This window comes from Nylanderia fulva, unplaced genomic scaffold (assembly GCF_048542155.1).
Source record: "Nylanderia fulva isolate GAGA-0341 unplaced genomic scaffold, ASM4854215v1 Scaffold526, whole genome shotgun sequence".
Taxonomy (NCBI): Eukaryota; Metazoa; Arthropoda; class Insecta; order Hymenoptera; family Formicidae; genus Nylanderia; species Nylanderia fulva.
The window spans coordinates 27,323-46,721 of record NW_028190617.1 but is presented as its reverse complement, the minus strand read 5'-3'; the positions used below and the strand labels follow the sequence as shown (position 1 = coordinate 46,721).

The 19,399-nt window shown below is 42.4% G+C and overlaps 1 protein-coding gene across 1 annotated transcript; it reads right to left on the bottom strand.

Annotated features, from left to right (window-relative positions):
- Nucleotides 1-3,046: 3,046 nt before the first annotated feature.
- On the bottom strand, nucleotides 3,047-3,583 carry LOC146721195 (uncharacterized). Its single transcript, XM_085487295.1, has one exon. The coding sequence runs from the start codon at nucleotides 3,581-3,583 to the stop codon at nucleotides 3,047-3,049; it is 537 nt and encodes a 178-aa protein (XP_085343421.1).
- Nucleotides 3,584-19,399: the final 15,816 nt, after the last annotated feature.

Here is a 19,399-nt window from a genome sequence, read left to right as displayed (position 1 = left end):
GTAAGATATAAACTAGCGGTAGCGAATCAAAAATAGAATATAATAAAATCTGTGAGTAACGGTATTTTCGGAATTGACTTATAAAATCAGTATTAATTATACACGGTGAAACATTCTATGTACTTTCGCGACAATAATATACAAGCGGAATAACAAATACAAAATCGGTAAACGTTATGATGGTCTAACTTAGTTTCGCGGGCACGCGGAATAGACAGAGGTCACAATACGATATGCCGAGACACGGCACGGTATGAAAAAAAACAAGGTAACCACTAGATGACGGAGATTTCGTGATTCTCTCGCACGACTCTCTCGCCGAGTCGAGAACAATGAAATCGTTAACAAACTCGCGGAGACGGCTACACGCAAATCCCGAAAATCTAATACTCGAGCTAATATAAACGTGACTCTGAATATTTCGGTAACCCGAATTTATGATAATTATTTTCAAGACGATAGACTGTCGGCGGCACTTTTCGGAGAGGGCTCTCTTCGCGAAACGCAAAGTCGGCTGGCCCCGCGATACGATATCCCGAGAAACGAAAAGAGAGAGACCGCTCTCTCACACACAAAACGATACGAAAAATGAGAGAGTACGGTACTCACGGTACTTACGGTATACTATCAATCTCTACGGTACCAACCAACACGTAACTACGACTACTCGAGAGGCGGCAGTTTCTGGCGGTGAAATCGAGTCCCTGCATCGTCTTGTGGAGTCCTGGAGGCACCCTCTCTTGGCTATGGCACACCAAACAGTGGAGAGCCGGGCCTCGCGCGTCTCGGTACCCTCTTTTTCGCGCCGATCTTTTGCGCATCCCTCGATGATAGGGTCGATGGCGGGGGCCCTAAGGTCTCCCCCCGCCTCCCCCTTTAGCTGAAGTAATTCTTACGCCGGTAATGTATCGCTGGTCGACAGGATTTTCCTCCGGGTTTCTTCCCGCGGTCTCTCTCCTTCGGGAACAAACGGGAGGCTGGCCGGGCCCTCCGTAGTCCCCCTTCAGGATCGGCCCCGCGGTTGATTTGGCTCCCGGAGTCCTCTCGGTATCTATAATATTCCAACGCCTAGATTCTGCGCCAGATATATCAAATTAAATTATGAATATTTGATACTTAACTGCGCGAGGTCCCGCGCTCTCTCTCTCTTATGCTCGCTCCATCCTCCTTTCGCGCTGCGGTATTCCGGCATCCTCCTTCTCTCTCTTGCTGCGGCACTCCGGCATCCTCCCTCTCTCTCTGGCTTCATGTCTCTCTCCGGCCGCTCTCTCGAGCCGTACTTGTCGCTCTACCTGTGAACCGCGTCGCACGCGCATCGACAGGCCGATGCTGCGTACAACGGCGATTCTCGCAAACAATACGGTACTACGGAATACGAAAACCGACGGATCGCACCCTCCCCGAAATGAGGGGCGCTCCAGGTCTCCGCGGCCTACCCGATCGGGCTTTTTCGCCCTTGTGACGGCGCTCCAAAAGCGTCACGTCACAACTCCCCCCTCCTAGGGGAGGACCGAGGAGGTCTCGCTACGGACCCTTCACCTGCCGCTTCTCCGGCAGATTCTCTTTCACATGCTTAAAAAAAAATATCGAAAACGGTAGTCCGCCCTGTATCTCCCTGACTGCCCCGACAGCAACCTCGCGACATATTCTTTTCCCGTCCGCGCTCTCAAACCTCGCATGAGCCGCTTCGCGACCTCGCGATAGGGGGAAATTAGGAAAAAGGAAATAAAGAATACTCTGATTCCAATACTATGGGTTTATTTCCCTCCTTGGCCCTCGTCCATTATACACACAATTCTCCAAAAAATATGTGATATAATAAAAGGCCAACTTAACGAGCTTATATGCTATTAATTGAAAAATTTATTTATTAATTTACGTCATACTATACAAAAGTTAAGATAATCGTTTCGACTGTACGACAGTCTTTCTCAATATCCTAATAATATGTTAAAAAATTAATTTAGTCATTTCGACATCATAAATAAATACAACAATTATAAGATTATATGACGAACGCAGTACAAATTCATGTTTGTTGGCATGAGTTAGAGCGTCAGATGCTGTTATATTATGTAACGACACTGTGAACAAATTAATATATCCGCTCAAATATTACATTTAGATTTTTAATAAATAGTATTAACTTACTTTTTTGTCAACGAACATAACACTTTTTTTAAAAAATTATTTTTTTTTACTTAACATAATCACAATGTGTACTTTTTTAAAAAACAAATCTCCAAAAAACAAACACGGAATAAAAATAAAGAAAAATATGCAAAAAGAAAAAAATCAAACTACAAAAAAAAAAAAAAAAGGAAGAAACGAAGAGAAAAAAAAAGATAGAAAACAAAGAAAAGAGATATAAAAAAAAAAACTCCTCGCTCGTCTTCGCGGCCCCCGCGATGTCCCTATATGGACTTCCCGTCCGTGTCGCGGGCCCACGGCCACCCGTCCCGCGTCGGCGAGTCTTCGCGCGCCGGCGATGGCATTCGGGGTGCTCGCGGTCCTCGTCCAGCCGTACACGGCTCTGCCCTGCGGTAGTTTGGGCCGCAGCGGGGGCATTGGCGTAGAGTTACGCCCCGCCACCCGCACCCATAGCAGAAATCGTGGGTGCGCCTCAACGGACAGGCCGTGTATGCGTGGGCCTGGTTGCCACAGTTCCAGCACCCTCGCTGGAGTTCGCGGGCCGGCATCCCTCGGGGAGACCGAGTGCGCTGCACTCGGCCGGAGCGTACCCTCGGGGTTCGCCCCGGAGATGTCGCCCGCTCCGTCGTCCGCGGCGCTGTAGGTGTTCGCGGCTCGGGCTCCACCCGCGGCTCGTCGGGCGTCTGAACCGGAGTTTCCCGGGTCTCCGGGAACTCCCGCACCACCGCCCCCTCGGTAGTGTATACGGCCTCATGGTACTGCTGGCCGTATCCTCCATGTCGGGCCAGAAGCCCTCGTCGTGCTCCTCGATGAAGGCCGCGACCTCGGGGTGCCGCCTCCAGAAGTTCCGCAGCAGCGTCCGGGCTGCGACACGTCCGTAACATTTACGCGGCATCTACAAAACGGTATCCGGAACGTGATAAGCTTTAAGGTCCTTAATGTGCCATTTGCCTGCGGGGGTCCCGTCCAGTTGCGCTAATTCGTACACAACTGGAGAGATCACCCGCGCTATCCTATATGGTCCCTGAAACTTGTGAGCCAATTTCGCCGCGATCCTCTCCGCGGCGGACGATAAAACGTGTTGTCGTTTCAGTACCAGGTCTCCCACCCGAAATCTTTTATCCCGTCTACGTAAATTGTAGTGGGAGGCCTGTTTCTCGTACGCTTTATTTAAATTCTCGACTACCCATTCTCTCAATGACTGTAATTTCCGCATCCTATCTGCCCACTTCGCGGTATCTTCGGCGGTAACTTCGGTAGCTTGCTGAGTGCGCCTACTCAGGGAGTAGACCGGTACTAATTCCCGCCCCAAATTCAAGAAAGCGGGAGACGCGCCTAACGACGAATGACATGCGGTATTGTAAGCGAACCGAAATTCGGGAAGGTGTTCGTCCCATTCTCGATGATCTTTATCTATGAACGAGATTATCATCGTTTTAAGAATTCGATTCACTCGCTCTACGGGGTTAGCCTGGGGGTGGTATGGCGGTACGGTAGTGTGCGTTAGATTGTGTTCTTCCGCGAACGTCTTCAGGACTTTATTTATAAATTCGGTACCGTTATCGGTCAACAAAAATCGCGGCGCGCCCCATCGGGATATCACTAAGTCCTCGAGGGCCTCGCTAATTTTACTCCCGTTGGCCGCTCTTAGGGCCTTGCATTCGACCCACTTTGTAAATAAATCCTGTATCACCTAAAAGATACTGAAATCCAGCCTTGCTACGGGGCAAGCGGACCCTACGATATCGGCCGCGACTACGGTCCACGGGCCGTCCGCGATACGACGTCCCATCAGACCCGCCGGACCTGCCTGATCCACCTTTGTCCGTTGACACTAATCGCAATCTCGCACATAAGCGGTAACTTCCCGAAACAAATTCGGCCAAAAATACGATACGGCCACGCGCTGATAAGTTTTTTCCACCCCCAAGTGTCCCGCCTGCGGCAATGTCATGCGACTCCCTTAGGGCTTCTATACGGTATTCCTTCGGTAGTACAAGTTTCCATCGGTCTAAGTCCTCCACGATATCCGAAATTACGCGCTTCGGTCTCAAAAAATACAGTCTACCGTCCAGCACCTTCCATTGCGTGAACTTATTTGGGGTTTCGATAACCTCCCTCAATCGCTTTCGGTACCATTCGTCCGTAATGTTTTCTACATCTATTGTCTCTATCGCGGCATTCACCAAAGCGTTAGTGTGCTCGGTATACGGTATCATGTCGGTATCTTCCCCCTCGTACATTCGCGATAGGGCATCCGGTACATGATGCAAGCGCTCCCTTACGATGTATGACCTCGTAGTCATACTCCAATAATTCCAACGCCCATCTTGCCAATCTACCCGTCGGGTTCTTTAAATTATGTAGCCAGCGTAGGCTACTATGGTCGGTAACTACCGTAAAGCGGTATCCTTCGAGGTACGGTCCGAAACTTCTTAATCGCCCATACGACCGCTAAGCATTCCTGTTCGGTAACCGTGTACCTCGTTTCGGGATCTGCCAGTGCTCTACTCGCGAACGCTATCACTCTTTCTTCCCCGTCTATCAGTTTGCGTTAACTACCGCGCCTAATCCCACCGAACTCGCGTCTGTCTGCAGCACGAACGGTATCTCGAAGTCTGGACAAGCCAGAGTCGGTGCGGTAACTAAATGATCTCGGATCTCCTGAAAGGCGCGATCCTGATCATCCCCCCATTCCCAGCGCCTGCCCTTCTTCAACAGACGCGTTATAGGCTCGCTGAGCGTCGCGAACTGCGGTATAAAGCGACGGTACCAAGATGACATCCCCATAAACCTCCTTAACTGCTTGATATTTCGCGGCGCGGGATATTCCAAGATCGGTCGCGTCTTTTCGGGATCCACTGTAAGGCCCTCTCGTTGCACGATAAATCCTAAATAACGCACCTGAGAGCGGCAAAATTCGCACTTGTCCGGGTTAACTGGAAGTCCGGCGGTAACTATTTTATCTAACACTTTCTTCAACCAAATCATGTGTTCCTCGAATGTAGGCGTAACTATTACTATATCATCTAGGTACGCGAACGCGTGCGGTTCCATTTCGGGCCCTATCAACCGGTCTAATAAGCGTTGGAAGGTAGCCGGAGCCCCCGTAAGACCATATGGCATTCGCGTAAAATGATATAATCCCATCCCTGGGACACTAAAAGCGGTAATTTCTCGACTGTTCTTTGCCAACGGTATCTGAAAGTATGCCTGACTTAAATCGATTGTCGAGATGTATTTTGCCGACCGTAACTTGTCCAAAATTCCGTTCATGTTTGGCAACGGGTACGCGTCTTTCTTTGATACTCCGTTAACCTTGCGGAAATCTAAACAAAAGCGATATTTACCGTTCGGTTTTTTCACCATTACGATCGGATTCGACCACTCGCTATAGGATGGCTCAATAATTCCCGCCGCGAGCATTTTCTCGGTCTCCGCCCGTATTGCTTCCTGCACTTTCGGCGATACTACATAGCAGCGTTGCTTAATCGGGGGGCTCGAACCCACGTCTATCGTGTGTTCGGTTAATGCGGTAACTCCGGGGGTGTCTGAGATTGGCGGTAACGTTCGTAAAAAAATTTCTAAATTACGTTCTTGTTTGGGCGTCAAGTCGGATAATCCACAGCACGAAATCCCCTGCGTACTTTCCGTAGTGAGGCGGTAACGGATGTGTGGCGATTTGCGAAAAATGCCATTCGCTTGTGGCGAAATCTATCACTATTCCGAATTTTGTTAAGAAATTAATCCCGAGTATACACGGTACAGCTAAATTCAGTAACAAACCAACGGTAATTTCGCTGCATCTATCCTCTAATTGTATCGGTACAGTGGCTTCGGCTATAATATCCGCGAGCTAACCGTTTGCGGTGCGGATCTGAATCCCTCTAGTACGGGAAGTCGGGATGTTTAGCGCTTCGATTATTTTCATCCCTTCGCGGCCTATTAATGTGCGATTGGACCCCGAGTCCACGAGAGCCGTGAGACTATGGCCGCGTATCGTGACACAGAAGAAACGTAGAGACGGTAATATTTCTTCCCCGACGGTAACATACGAATAATTTCGGGTCTCGTTCCTCAAACTCGGAGTCGTAGGGACCCTTTCTACGGGCTCCGGTTCGCGTTTCCCGCACACTTGGTACACGTTTGTACGGTAACGTCCGGTTTCCCGCAGCGGTAACAATATTTTCGGCGCGGTTCCGCGCACCCGCGTGCGCGATGTCCGGTCTTATTGCAGTTCCAGCACTTTATCGTGCTGGTGTTATCTGCAGCCGGCCTGACGGTATCCCCGGAGACAGTATCCGAAACGGTAGCCGCCGCGTTTACTGGAGCTCCGATATTTGAGGCGGTATTCGCGGTTGTATTTTTCGCGGCCTTTTTTCTTTGCGAGTGGCGGTCGCGGCCGCAACGGTAATCGGGGCTCGCGTTTTCCCCTTTGGCGCGTGATACGCCAAATCCGGGAAAATAGATTGTTCGGGCGGTAACGGGGGACGGTAATTTTTCTCGGCCAGAAAACTGCGTTCGACTCGCGTTGCCAAATACTCGAGTGTCGAAAAATCCTCGAATTCTTGCCGCCGAATCGTGATTTGCAGCTTCGGCAACATATTGCGATGCGCGAAATTTAGCTGCTCCGCCAGGGGCCACTGCGGAGACATCCGACTTAACAAGGCCCTCAAACACGTCAAATAATCGGCCGCGCTCTCGAATTCTTCCTGCGTTCGTCGGAAAATTTCGTCTCGGAGCGCGTACTAATAATCGGGGTCTCCGAATCTCCCCCTCCAGGCAGTCTCAAAATCCCGCCAATCCCTCCAATTTTCCGCCTCTAACCTCACCCAATATAGTGCGGTATCCGATAAGAACAACGGCAGGCACTTGAACAGATCCGCGTCCGAAATCGGCACTATGGCGCGGGCCTCCTTAATACGCAACAAAAATGCCTCCGCGTCGCTACCCCGTTTCTCCGAGAAATTCAAATTCCATTTCCGCATGAGGTTGTATGCCTCTGCGGTGGAAGCTCGTCCGGGTCGCGGGTTATTCGCCTCCGGCGCGGGATTGCGGTATCTAACTTGAGGCCTTACGGATTTCCGCTCGACCTCATGAATCCCGTCGAAGGATTCGAATAAGGGAGGTGTGGGGTCAACTGCGGCCCCCTCTTCTAAGGGGTTCCTACTCAGTCGAGGTTCCGATACCCCACTGGAGGTCCCTTCCTCTGTCGACATTTGCCCTCTCGCTATTCCTTCCTCGTACTGTAACAATCGTGCCCTTAAGACCGGTACAATTCCCTGCGTGCTTAAATTCCTATCCGCCAAATGATGTCGCGCTTGACTTTCCGTCAGACTTTGTATCCACTGGTGGGGATCGCTGCCTGGCCTCATCGGTAACTTTAAACGGAACGGTAATAAAATCGGAAAGTTTGAATGCAGTTGAGAGTAACCGAGCAAAACTGTTAAAAGTGAGTAGTTAATTTACGAAAAGAAAGAAAAAGAACGAAAAGAAAAAAAGTATTCCACGCGATAAAATAAAAAAATTTTATGAAAGGGAATCTGAAGTAGTACTAAAATAATAATAAAAATAATAATAAGAAAAAAAATTATACTTAGGAATAAACTACAATAAAGAATCGAAGTGCCCCGAAAAAAAACAAAAGAAATAATAATAATAATCTTATATGTGACACGAAGTTAAACCTGTATAAGTAAATATTAAAAATAGAAAAAGAAATAATAATAAGTTTGAACGAAAAGGAAAAAAGATGAAAAAAAAACAAAAAAAATATATATAGGTTCGCTAAGAAATTTCGTGAAGCTAGAATTTAAAACAAAAACAATAAAAAAAAAGCGATAATGATAAGTCTCGGTATTAAAAAAAATAATAACTTTCCGTCACGAAGTGAAGATCCTAAAAGGAAAAAAAACAAAAAAAAAATAATAACTCAAACAATATTGAAAGATGATAATAAAAGAACAAAGCTAAAAAAATAACTCTAACAATATTCGAGATAAAGGCAGAAGAAAAAGAAGAAAAGGGAAAAAAAATATAAACTAATAATAAGTAAGGTTAACTCTCAACGGTTGACTCCAGATATCCGAAAAAAGAAAACAAGAAAATAAAAACACGACTATTATTCCAAAAAAAGTAACACGAACGAGAAGAAAAGAAAAAAATAATAATAGTCAATACGAAGTAAACGATCAGGTTCGGTGTATTTGTCTAGGTCGAAACGGTATCAAGAGGCCAGGGTACTCGCCCTAAGGCTGAGTAACGGTATCCGCGCACAATAAACAAAACAAAAAAAAATGTATATAACGGAAATTAAAAATACCCACTTGCTCGACTTTTTTAGAAGTCAAGACAAAACCGATACGGAAAGCGAGAAGGCAAAAAAAACAACAAAGTTATCCCTAACAATAATATATTCCTATATTTCCCTCGACTTATTTTCGCTAACGATATTTACACGTATGGCGGCGAATAACCAAAAATTTCCGGACGGTCACCAAAATAAACGAAACACGGGCGAAGAAAAAAAAAACCAAAAGAGAAACGAACAAGCTTAAATATTCAACAGACGAAAGTACTGGAGCGGTATTCGGTATCCAGATAGACGGTAACAAAAAAAAATTCGCAAAATATTCGATATCAGGCCCAAAACGAAAGACAAAAAAAGGGAAAAAAACTGCGAAAAATTGTCGGCACTTTCCCCTCAATAATTATACTAAATAAACGGTAAATTGGCGCACTCAATTACGGCGCTGCGGTATCAAAATTGGCATATTTCCCGATGGCTCACAAGTTTCAAAGACGTGGATTGCTGGCTCAATTACTTACGGCCAGATAATATTTTCCACAATCTTCAAATGATCAGTTTACGGTATCACTGTACGACACTAAAAATTTTCCCCACTAATAAACGAACGATAAACGAAAAAGAACGAAAACGAGAACCAAAAAGGCGAAAGAACAAGAAAAAAAAATTTTCCTGATAATATGAAAAAACATATACTATAATAACTCACATACAAAAAAAAATATGTTCGGTACACAAATTCAAAAAGGAAAAGGAAAAATTTTTAGAAATATTACTCTCTCTCTCTTCCTATAATATTCTATTGGCGTGGCCCCACGTTGGGCGCCAAAATTTTGCAACGTCTTTTCCTGTGCCGAAACGCCAAGTTCGGACAGGGGAGCGTTCAATTTAAAGATTCTCCAAGTTTCACTAATAAACGGTAAAAAATCGGTATCAGAAGGATTAATTCTACGCCCTTAGGGGCGTTCATTAACTCACGGTAAAGTTGGGCGCCAGGCGCGTGGGAACGCGCCACGATAATACTGTGAACGGTACTTAACGTCACTTTTCCAAAAGTCATACAGAGTCGCGGGTCTATAGGAGTGATGGGTCTATGGTTGAGAGAGAGGTATAGAGAGACATACACGTAGTGTTAGAGTTTGACAGATATATATATTTGACACTTAGGAATTACAATTTGACATCGGATACATACAATTGGATAATAAAATTATGTAACAAACAGTAAGATATAAACTAGCGGTAGCGAATCAAAAATAGAATATAATAAAATCTGTGAGTAACGGTATTTTCGGAATTGACTTATAAAATCAGTATTAATTATACACGGTGAAACATTCTATGTACTTTCGCGACAATAATATACAAGCGGAATAACAAATACAAAATCGGTAAACGTTATGATGGTCTAACTTAGTTTCACGGGCACGCGGAATAAACAGAGGTCACAATACGATATGCCGAGACACGGCACGGTATGAAAAAAAACAAGGTAACCACTAGATGACGGAGATTTCGTGATTCTCTCGCACGACTCTCTCGCCGAGTCGAGAACAATGAAATCGTTAACAAACTCGCGGAGACGGCTACACGCAAATCCCGAAAATCTAATACTCGAGCTAATACAAACGTGACTCTGAATATTTCGGTAACCCGAATTTACGATAATTATTTTCGAGACGATAGACTGTCGGCGGCACTTTTCGGAGAGGGCTCTCTTTGCGAAACGCAAAGTCGGCTGGCCCCGCGATACGATATCCCGAGAAACGAAAAGAGAGAGATCGCTCTCTCACACACAAAACGATACGAAAAATGAGAGAGTACGGTACTCACGGTACTTACGGTATACTATCAATCTCTACGGTACCAACCAACACGTAACTACGACTACTCGAGAGGCGGCTTACAGTTTCTGGCGGTGAAATCGAGTCCCTGAATCGTCTTGTGGAGTCCTGGAGGCACCCTCTCTTGGCTATGGCACACCGAACAGTGGAGAGCCGGGCCTCGAGCGTCTCGGTACCCTCTTTTTCGCGCCGATCTTTTGCGCATCCCTCGATGATAGGGTCGATGGCGGGGGCCCTAAGGTCTCCCCCCGCCTCCCCCTTTAGCTGAAGTAATTCTTACGCCGGTAATGTATCGCTGGTCGACAGGATTTTCCTCCGGGTTTCTTCCCGCGGTCTCTCTCCTTCGGGAACAAACGGGAGGCTGGCCGGGCCCTCCGTAGTCCCCCTTCAGGATTGGCCCCGCGGTTGATATGGCTCCCGGAGTCCTCTCGGTATCTATGATATTCCAACGCCTAGATTCTGCGCCAGATATATCAAATTAAATTATGAATATTTGATACTTAACTGCGCGAGGTCCCGCGCTCTCTCTCTCTCTTATGCTCGCTCCATCCTCCTTTCGCGCTGCGGTATTCCGGCATCCTCCTTCTCTCTCTTGCTGCGGCACTCCGGCATCCTCCCTCTCTCTCTGGCTTCATGTCTCTCTCCGGCCGCTCTCTCGAGCCGTCCTTGTCGCTCTACCTGTGAACCGCGTCGCACGCGCATCGACAGGCCGATGCTGCGTGCAACGGCGATTCTCGCAAACAATACGGTACTACGGAATACGAAAACCGACGGATCGCACCCTCCCCGAAATGAAGGGCGCTCCAGGTCTCCGCGGCCTACCCGATCGGGCTTTTTCGCCCTTGTGACGGCGCTCCAAAAGCGTCACGTCACAATATATAAAATATATAATTATATTATAGTATACATATATATTTTATTTAATCATATATGTAAATGTTTGTATAATTGTAATAACTTTTAACGATACATTGCACATTTATTTCAATTGCAACAGAATGAATTTATATTCTTGTATGAATATTGAAAATAAAGAATGGGCCCCTCCATCGCCCATTCTCGTGAGAACGCAACCATATATTTTTCTTCGTCTCTCCAATTTTAACACGACATACATATTTCTGACTGATAATTTTTTCTTGATGATACTTTTTGAAATGTCATGAAGCCTAGGTCAAATTAGAAACTTATTGCACTCGTTTTAATGCAGCGCTTACAGCAGCTTTTATAAAGCGCCAGAGCAGCCGATATTTTATTTTGGCGCTTACGGCAACTTTTATACAGCGCTAGAACAGTTGATGTTTTAATGTAGCGTTTACGGCAGCCTTTATACAGCGCCATTATTTAATCTGTTCTAAGAACAATATGTATGCCCCTTGTGCTTCTTTGGGCCATTTTTTCTTGAACACTTCCATATCATTAGAGTAATACCATTCCGATTTTGTGTCAGCTCTCAACATACATGTGTAGTGACCACGATTCATTTCTTCACCTTCGTGAAATATAGCGCTTATTAGCTTGTACTTTTTTTTATTAATCGTGATATTACTCGTCGGCACGGCGGTAATCCGATTGTTGATAATTTTTTTAGAAGCACCGTTTACAAAAGTATATAAATTGAGCTGTATTACTACGACGGATAAAGTTGATTCGATTACGGTTTTCTTTTTCAACACGGTGCCCTTACATTCGTTACAATTGCCGTTTATCGTTTTCCATTTAGAAAATTCTACATTAATCAATTTTTGTAGAGTGACACCTTTTTTCCTTTTTAATGTCGAATGTATAGGTAATATTAACAAACTACTGCTTTCCAGCTTAGTTACATTGTAATTACATTTGACATTCGAGCAACATGTTACGTGCTTTAATTCGAGTTTTAATACATCATTGATGTCGGAATACGTCGACATTAGAGCCGTAAAAAATTCCGAAACATCTTGTTGTGTTCGTTCTTCGAAGCGTTTTCCGACAGATCTTCTAACCGCTTGAATGTTGCAATATTTACGTTCACCATACGCGCAGATAGCATCAATCAATGCATTCGATGCTTTATTTTTCAGTATTTGTTGCCTAATACGTACGCAATGAAACGCACATTGTAATATTACATTAGCGTAACACAAAACAACATCGTTATTGCAAAGACCATATATTTTCCACGTAACTATACTTTCTGGTTCCTCACAATCATAATTCTGCATATCATCAATGATATTAGGGATATCCCATCGACGATCGTACATTTTCACAACCTTTTTCTCGGACGGATTGATTTGTGGCAGTTCAGATTTGAATATAGATCTCAGTCGATTATAATCTACAATAGCTCTCGAGTTTGCTTTAACTGATGCTGGAATGAAATTTATCAAATGTAGGCCTTCCAATTTACTTACTCGTGACAAACCTACATAGACTTGACCATCACTGAATACAGTCGTTCCTAAATCCATCATTGCATTGTTACATGTAATTCCTTTGATTATAAATAATTCGACATTCTTTAATTTGTCTCTCAAAGTTTTCAAGACCATGTCTGACAATTGCGTATATTTTGGTGTAGATTGATGACTAACCGGTAGTTGAAACATTCTATGGATTGTCAAGCCATCGATATTGAATGCTGCGATACCCGTAGGAACAGATATGGCAGTCGTTTTTTCCAAATTTATTCTGATCCAATGTTTAATCGTTTCAATTAGAAAACTTTTCCCTGTACCACCCTCGCCACTTACGTACAGTCGCAGAATCTGATTCTTATCTTGTAAAACTTGGCATACTCCATCAAAGACTCTTTTCTGGTCTTCGTTCAATTGCGACATCATTTGCGATAAATCAATCGGGTCGTCAATCTTACCAAAATCTTCCAGATCTTTCATCGCGTCGTCAGCTTCTATCGGATTACAATCCAGTTAATCGTCATCGGATTTGTCTCTGTCTGCTGTTTTCAGATCATTTTCGCGCTTTTCGATTAATTCAGCAACGTTCTCAAAAGCTTTCTGTATTTCTTCGAGCCTTTCGTGATATTTCATTGCCTTCGTTAAAACAGACTCTGAATTCTTAAAGGCATCCGTGTAAGTCTCGAATGTACCTTTGAGTTCACTCAAATCTCTCCATGGTTTGAACAGAAGAAGCAGCGAGTAAAAGTATTTTTCGGGCTCAGTTTTTATATTAAATCGATAATGGTTAATTAAATAACCCTTTTTTTGTTTTTTTAAAAATAAACACGATGCCAGTTTGTAACACTTGACTTCGTCATTATTTGGCATCTGTTTCGTAATTTCCCAGAATCTGGCAAAATCGTACAAATTCAATGATTTTAATTCCTGAGGTCTATTTGGATAGTAATCATCGATGAGTGACGAACAGTAAATATTTGTAGAATTTTCATCGAGAGCTTTAATTTCATTAAATGTTTTAACTTTTCTATTTCTCACCTCATTAACATCGATCCATTTGACCATGGTATCATTATCCGTACCGTACAAGGGATTCCCTAATAGTGTATCCGCAGCTTCTAAAGCACCGCATTCTCTGTCTGAATTTTATGCACATGAATCTAGAAGTACTTACAGGATCGTATGCGATTAGTTCGCTGATGCCTAACTTCTCTTTATCGGGATTCATATCTCGTAAATATTCACCCAAATCGGACCATTTCCATTTACTAGGACTCAAAGTCAAAAACCACGTCGCTGGACCGTAATGCGAAGTCATGCATTTTACATTATTGGACGGTTGTCGCCAAAATTGATCCGTATTTCTCAATTTTGCGAAAATACACATTAAATTCGATTCTAATTCGTAACCTTTCAATTCGTTCAAGTATCTACCAGCAGTGTATCTCTCTCGTGGGTTAGTAACCATCATCGTATAATAGATACCACTTTTCAACTGTCGGTAGTTAGCATCATTGAGAAGGAAGAACAGATACTGCAGATTCAACCTGAATCTACTATGTTTCGTCAATCGTGTTCTAATAAATAAATATTCCGGCAATGCCAAGTTTCTATCTTCTCGTTGTCCATTGACACCATCAGGATATAAATCAGGAAAACACATGACATCCAGATATTTATAACGATTATCCATTGGAAAATCTTCAATTTTCACCATTTGATAAAGCTTCAATGCAGATTTGTTATCGATTCTTTTCGCGTGTATTGGGTATATTGTATACTGATCGTTAATATCCGAATGTTCAGTGATTTGTGTGAGAAAAGCCGTACGTTTTAAAACGGTTTGATCATTATTATTTTTGTTTTGCTGTACATTGTACAAATTCAATGCTGGTAATTCCTCAACCACCTCATTTATTTCGTCATTGTCGCTTTCCTCATCGACAATCCGATATTCTGTTTCCTGCAACTTATTCTTTAATAGATCATCAGATGACGCTGAAAGACGAATTTTTGAATAATGAGGATTATTTTCTTTCAACCATTGTAAAGCCTTATACATTTTATTAATATCTACCAAATTTTCCCAAACCACTTTAGATTTCTTGGGTATACCTCGAACGAGAATGTGCAACTCGTGATTCAAATTTATAGGATCTCCCGGAGGACATACCTTATCCAATGTTTCTTGTAAAGGCAGAGGCAAATGAAATGTTCTATCTTTGCCTAAACAGAGTTCGATTATATAAGTTTCTTGATTTAAAATGTGCTATATTTAAATCATTTAATTATTTTTTTCGTTTAAGTACAATTAACAGCAAAAACTGCATATACGTAGGTATGTATTTGACCATACTGCCATTACTTGAAACAAATACATTATTCGATATTAACAAATTGGAACTCTGGAATTACGAGTAATTATTTTTCATTGTACAGACTAGGTTTAAATTTTTGAGGACCTTCTTTTGAACATGGCTTGACCTTTTCATTTTTATGATTTTTTGGAGATAGAGTGAGAGAGGACGAATGAGGGTAAGAGAAGACGAGATAGGCGAAAGAGGGTGAAAGAGAACGAAAAAGGGTGAGAAAGGACGTACGAGGGTGAAAGAGGTGAGAGAGGGTGAGAGAGGACGAAAGAGGGTGAAAGAGGACGAAAGAGGTCGAAAGAGGGTGAGAGAGAACGAAAGAGGGTGAAAGAGGACGAAAGAGGGTGAGAGAGGACGAAAGAGTGTGAAAGAGGTCGAAAGAAGATGAGAGAGGGCGAAAGAGGGTGAGAAAGAATGAAAGAGGGTGAGAGAGGACGAAAGAGAGTGAAAGAAGGTGAAAGAGGACGAAAGAGGGTAAAAGAGGGTGAGAAAGAATGAAAGAGGGTGAGAGAGGACGAAAGAGAGTGAAAGAAGACGAAAGAGGGTGAAAGAGGACGAAAAAGGGTGAGAGGGAATGAAAGAGGGTGAAAGAAGACGAAACAGGGTGAAAGAGGATGAGAGAGAATGAAAGAGGGTGAGGAGAGGACGAAAGAGGGTGAGAGAGAATGAAAGAGGGTGAAAGAGGACGAAAGAGGGTGAAAGAGGACGAAAGAGGGTGAAAGAGGACGAAAGAGGGTGAGAGGGAATGAAAGAGGGTGAAAGAGGACGAAAGAGGGTAAAAGAGGGTGAGAGAGGACGAAAGAGGGTGAGGTAGGACGAAAGAGGGTGAAAGAGGACGAAAGAGGGTGAAAGAGGACGAAAGAGGGTGAAAGAGGACGAAAGAGGGTGAAAGAGGACGAAAGAGGACGAAAGAGGGTGAGGTAGGACGAAAGAGGGTGAGGTAGGACGAAAGAGGGTGAAAGAGGACGAAGGGGGTGAGAGGGAATGAAAGAGGGTGAAAGAGGATGAGAGAGAATGAAAGAGAGTGAAAGAGGTCGAAAGAGGGTGAGAGAGGGCGAAAGAGGGTGAAAGAGGGTGAGAGAGGACGAAAGAGGGTGAAAAAGGCGAAAGAGGGTGGGAGTGGGGGGTGGGGAGGGAGGGAAGGAGTGGGTGGAAGTTGAGGGAGGTGTGAGTGAGAGGTGAGAAGAGATTTATACGCGGACAGAGAAGAAGAAGAAGAAGAAGAAGAAGAAGAAGAAGAAGAAGAAACGACGTTACTTCATTTTTCATGAAAAACGTCACTTTTTGACCGCTTGTATCTCCAGAACGGCTTGACCGATTTTATTTTTTCTTGGCTCAAATTACTCGTGGCGATGCCGCCTTTCAGGTTATATTACGTGCAATTCAAAATTTTTTATATTTTAGTAGTTCTACACCCCCAAAAATGGACTTTGATGGTGCAGGATAAGGAGACTTGTAGTGTCTTTTAAGGTCTTTTAGGGTTTGAACATGGCCGGAGACACTACCGCGTCTCCTGATAATATTCACATGATTTTTATAAATATAATAAGTATATGCATTTATAATTTATAAAAACTAAATCTTATTATTCATACATCGAAGTAATTCGAGTAATGAATTTTACTGAAATATATATATTTGATAGAAATTGTGATTCTAACGAATTTTATTTGTTCGCATATACCTGTAAATTGTTATAAAAATTATTTTTACTGTAAATGTAAGATAAATTGTATGCAATCTATAAAACAAAAAGAGAGAGACAGGCAGAGAGAAAGAGAGAGAAAGAGAGAAAGAGAGAGAAGCGCGAGAGGAAGAGAAGCGGTCGACAGTACAAATTAAAAAGGAATAGAGGAAATAAAATAAAAACTATAAATATATATATACATTATTTGTTTATACAGTCATTTTAATTTATTATTAATATAAATTAAAATACATATTTATTGTTGTAAATTATTGCTTGTCTTTATTATAAATTTCATTTATTATCGTAAAGAAATGAGACACTTATTTTAATACACTTAAAATTAATAACTTTATTATTCTTATATAAGAGTTTTAACAAGGCTCTGTAATATAGATATAAATTTAACGTATAAGACGGGCAACGGGTTCGATTCCCGATTCAGCGATTTTCGGATCTATATTTTTCTCTTGCATTCATTTATTTATTTTCCGTAGGGGGGTTAAAAGGGGTATTGAAATTAAATCTCAAATATGAGATTATTTCATATTTAAAATCTTGGCCGTGTCCAAGTAAAATTTGGTGCCTTGTGCACCGGTATTTAATTCTAACGGAAAATTATTTAGTTTCGTTAGGATAACGCATTGTCATCCGCGATTTGGCTCTTGTTGCCCGTCTTATACGTTAAATTTATATCTTTATTATTCTTATAACTAACTAATAGCACAAAAACTGAATTTCTCTCTCTTAATATTTTCGTACGATGTGTTTAGCTTCGATGACCGAGAAGAAGCGTCTTTGTACGCGCGTTCCATTTTTTTCAATCACGCTCGCTCAAACGTGATTGTCTTACGACACATTCCTTCAATGGATGGCACCACTGGAACGTTTAACTAAACCTTTCATTGAAATATTCACTTATTCCAACATTTATATACGCATAAAAAGAGAAAGCGCACGCGTTTTATATTGAATATATACACTGAAAAAAGATTTGTCAACTTGCCGAAACCTTTCGACTAAATATTATTTTGTTAATTAAATATATAAAAATATTTAAATTAAATGTAAAATGTAAAAATATTTAAATTAAATGTAAAATTAAACATTAAATCTAACAAAATAGTAATTTTTTCAGTGTATATAGACATATACAATATACATATGCATATGTATATGAATTAATTATTGCGAAATTTCAGAATAAAATTTGCAATTTGTGTATAGTTACTTTTTATTACATTTTTTATATTTTTATTTTACATTTATAAATAAAAATAGATATCTTTCGAATAAAGAATGTTTATGAAAATAATCAAAGACATAATATATATATTTATCGGTACTATCCCGCAGATGGCCCGGGCGTGTATCCCGGTGCAGGTACGTATCCTGCAGGCCCGGGCATATATCCCGGTGCAGGTACGTATCCTGCAGCACCGGACACATAACCTGACGCGGGAGCATACTGCGCCAGGCACATATCCCGGTGCCGGCATGTATCCTGCGGCACCGGGCACATATCCTGGCGCGGGAGCGTATCCTCCTGCGCCAGTTACATATCCTGGTGCAGGAATATAATAACCTCCGGGTAGCCCGGGCATATATTTTTGTGCGGGAACTGCAGGTCCGGATCGTCGGTTCAGTTTTTGCCGCTCTTTGTTGACCGCCCGCCGTACGGCCTCATTTATGCGCTAAAAAGAAATAATTGTATATATTTTACATAAACTTATACAGGGTGATTCAAAACAACCGTTTGTCCTTAAAATATCGTATTCCTGACTCAATTCTAAGACGATTTTTCCTTTGCCAAAATTTTATCCGAAGCTTAGTTTTTGAAATATAAAAAGAAATAGTTAGCGAATTACAGCACGAGTACGGGCGGTAATCAGGAGCGGCGCAACACATTATCCGACGCGGGCAATTACGTGGGCGCTCGAAGCGATCAGCTGTTTGTTACACGCGGCGTTTTGTGTGTGTGTGTGTGTGTGTGTGCGTGTGTGTGTGTACGCGTATACACACACACACACACACACACTCTCTCTCTCTCTCACTGATTCTTACCTTGTAGAGATGTTTGATGTCCTTTGACGAATAATTGTTGTCCGACTGGATACAATCCGATATTGACACACTGTGACACACTGCATAATGAAATCATTTTTTTGTAATAAATTCTATTGACACTTTGACTCACGCACTTGATTAAAAATTATTGTAATAAATAATTGATTACAAATTACAACACATAATCACAATCTGAGAGAATTTTCTCTTAGAATTTGCCCTGAAAGTTGTGGTAATTCATCATGAAACATGTTTTATTAATTTTACTAAACCGTAAAGTAAAATTAATGAAATATATTTTATATTTTATTGTGATAAATATTATTATTTTGAATGTGATAATTATTAATCAGAGAAATTCTAATAAAATTCTTTCCATACCATATTCTCTTACAATTACCATAACTTTTAGGGTAAATTCTAAGAGAAAATTCTCTCAGTGTTTTGATTAATTATTAAAAATTACTTGTAAAAACGCGCGGCGCGCACAGCACACGTTACTCGATGCGGACGGCAATAGTTTACACGGCAAGGACACGACAATCATAATCACAATCTAAGAGAATTTTCTCTTA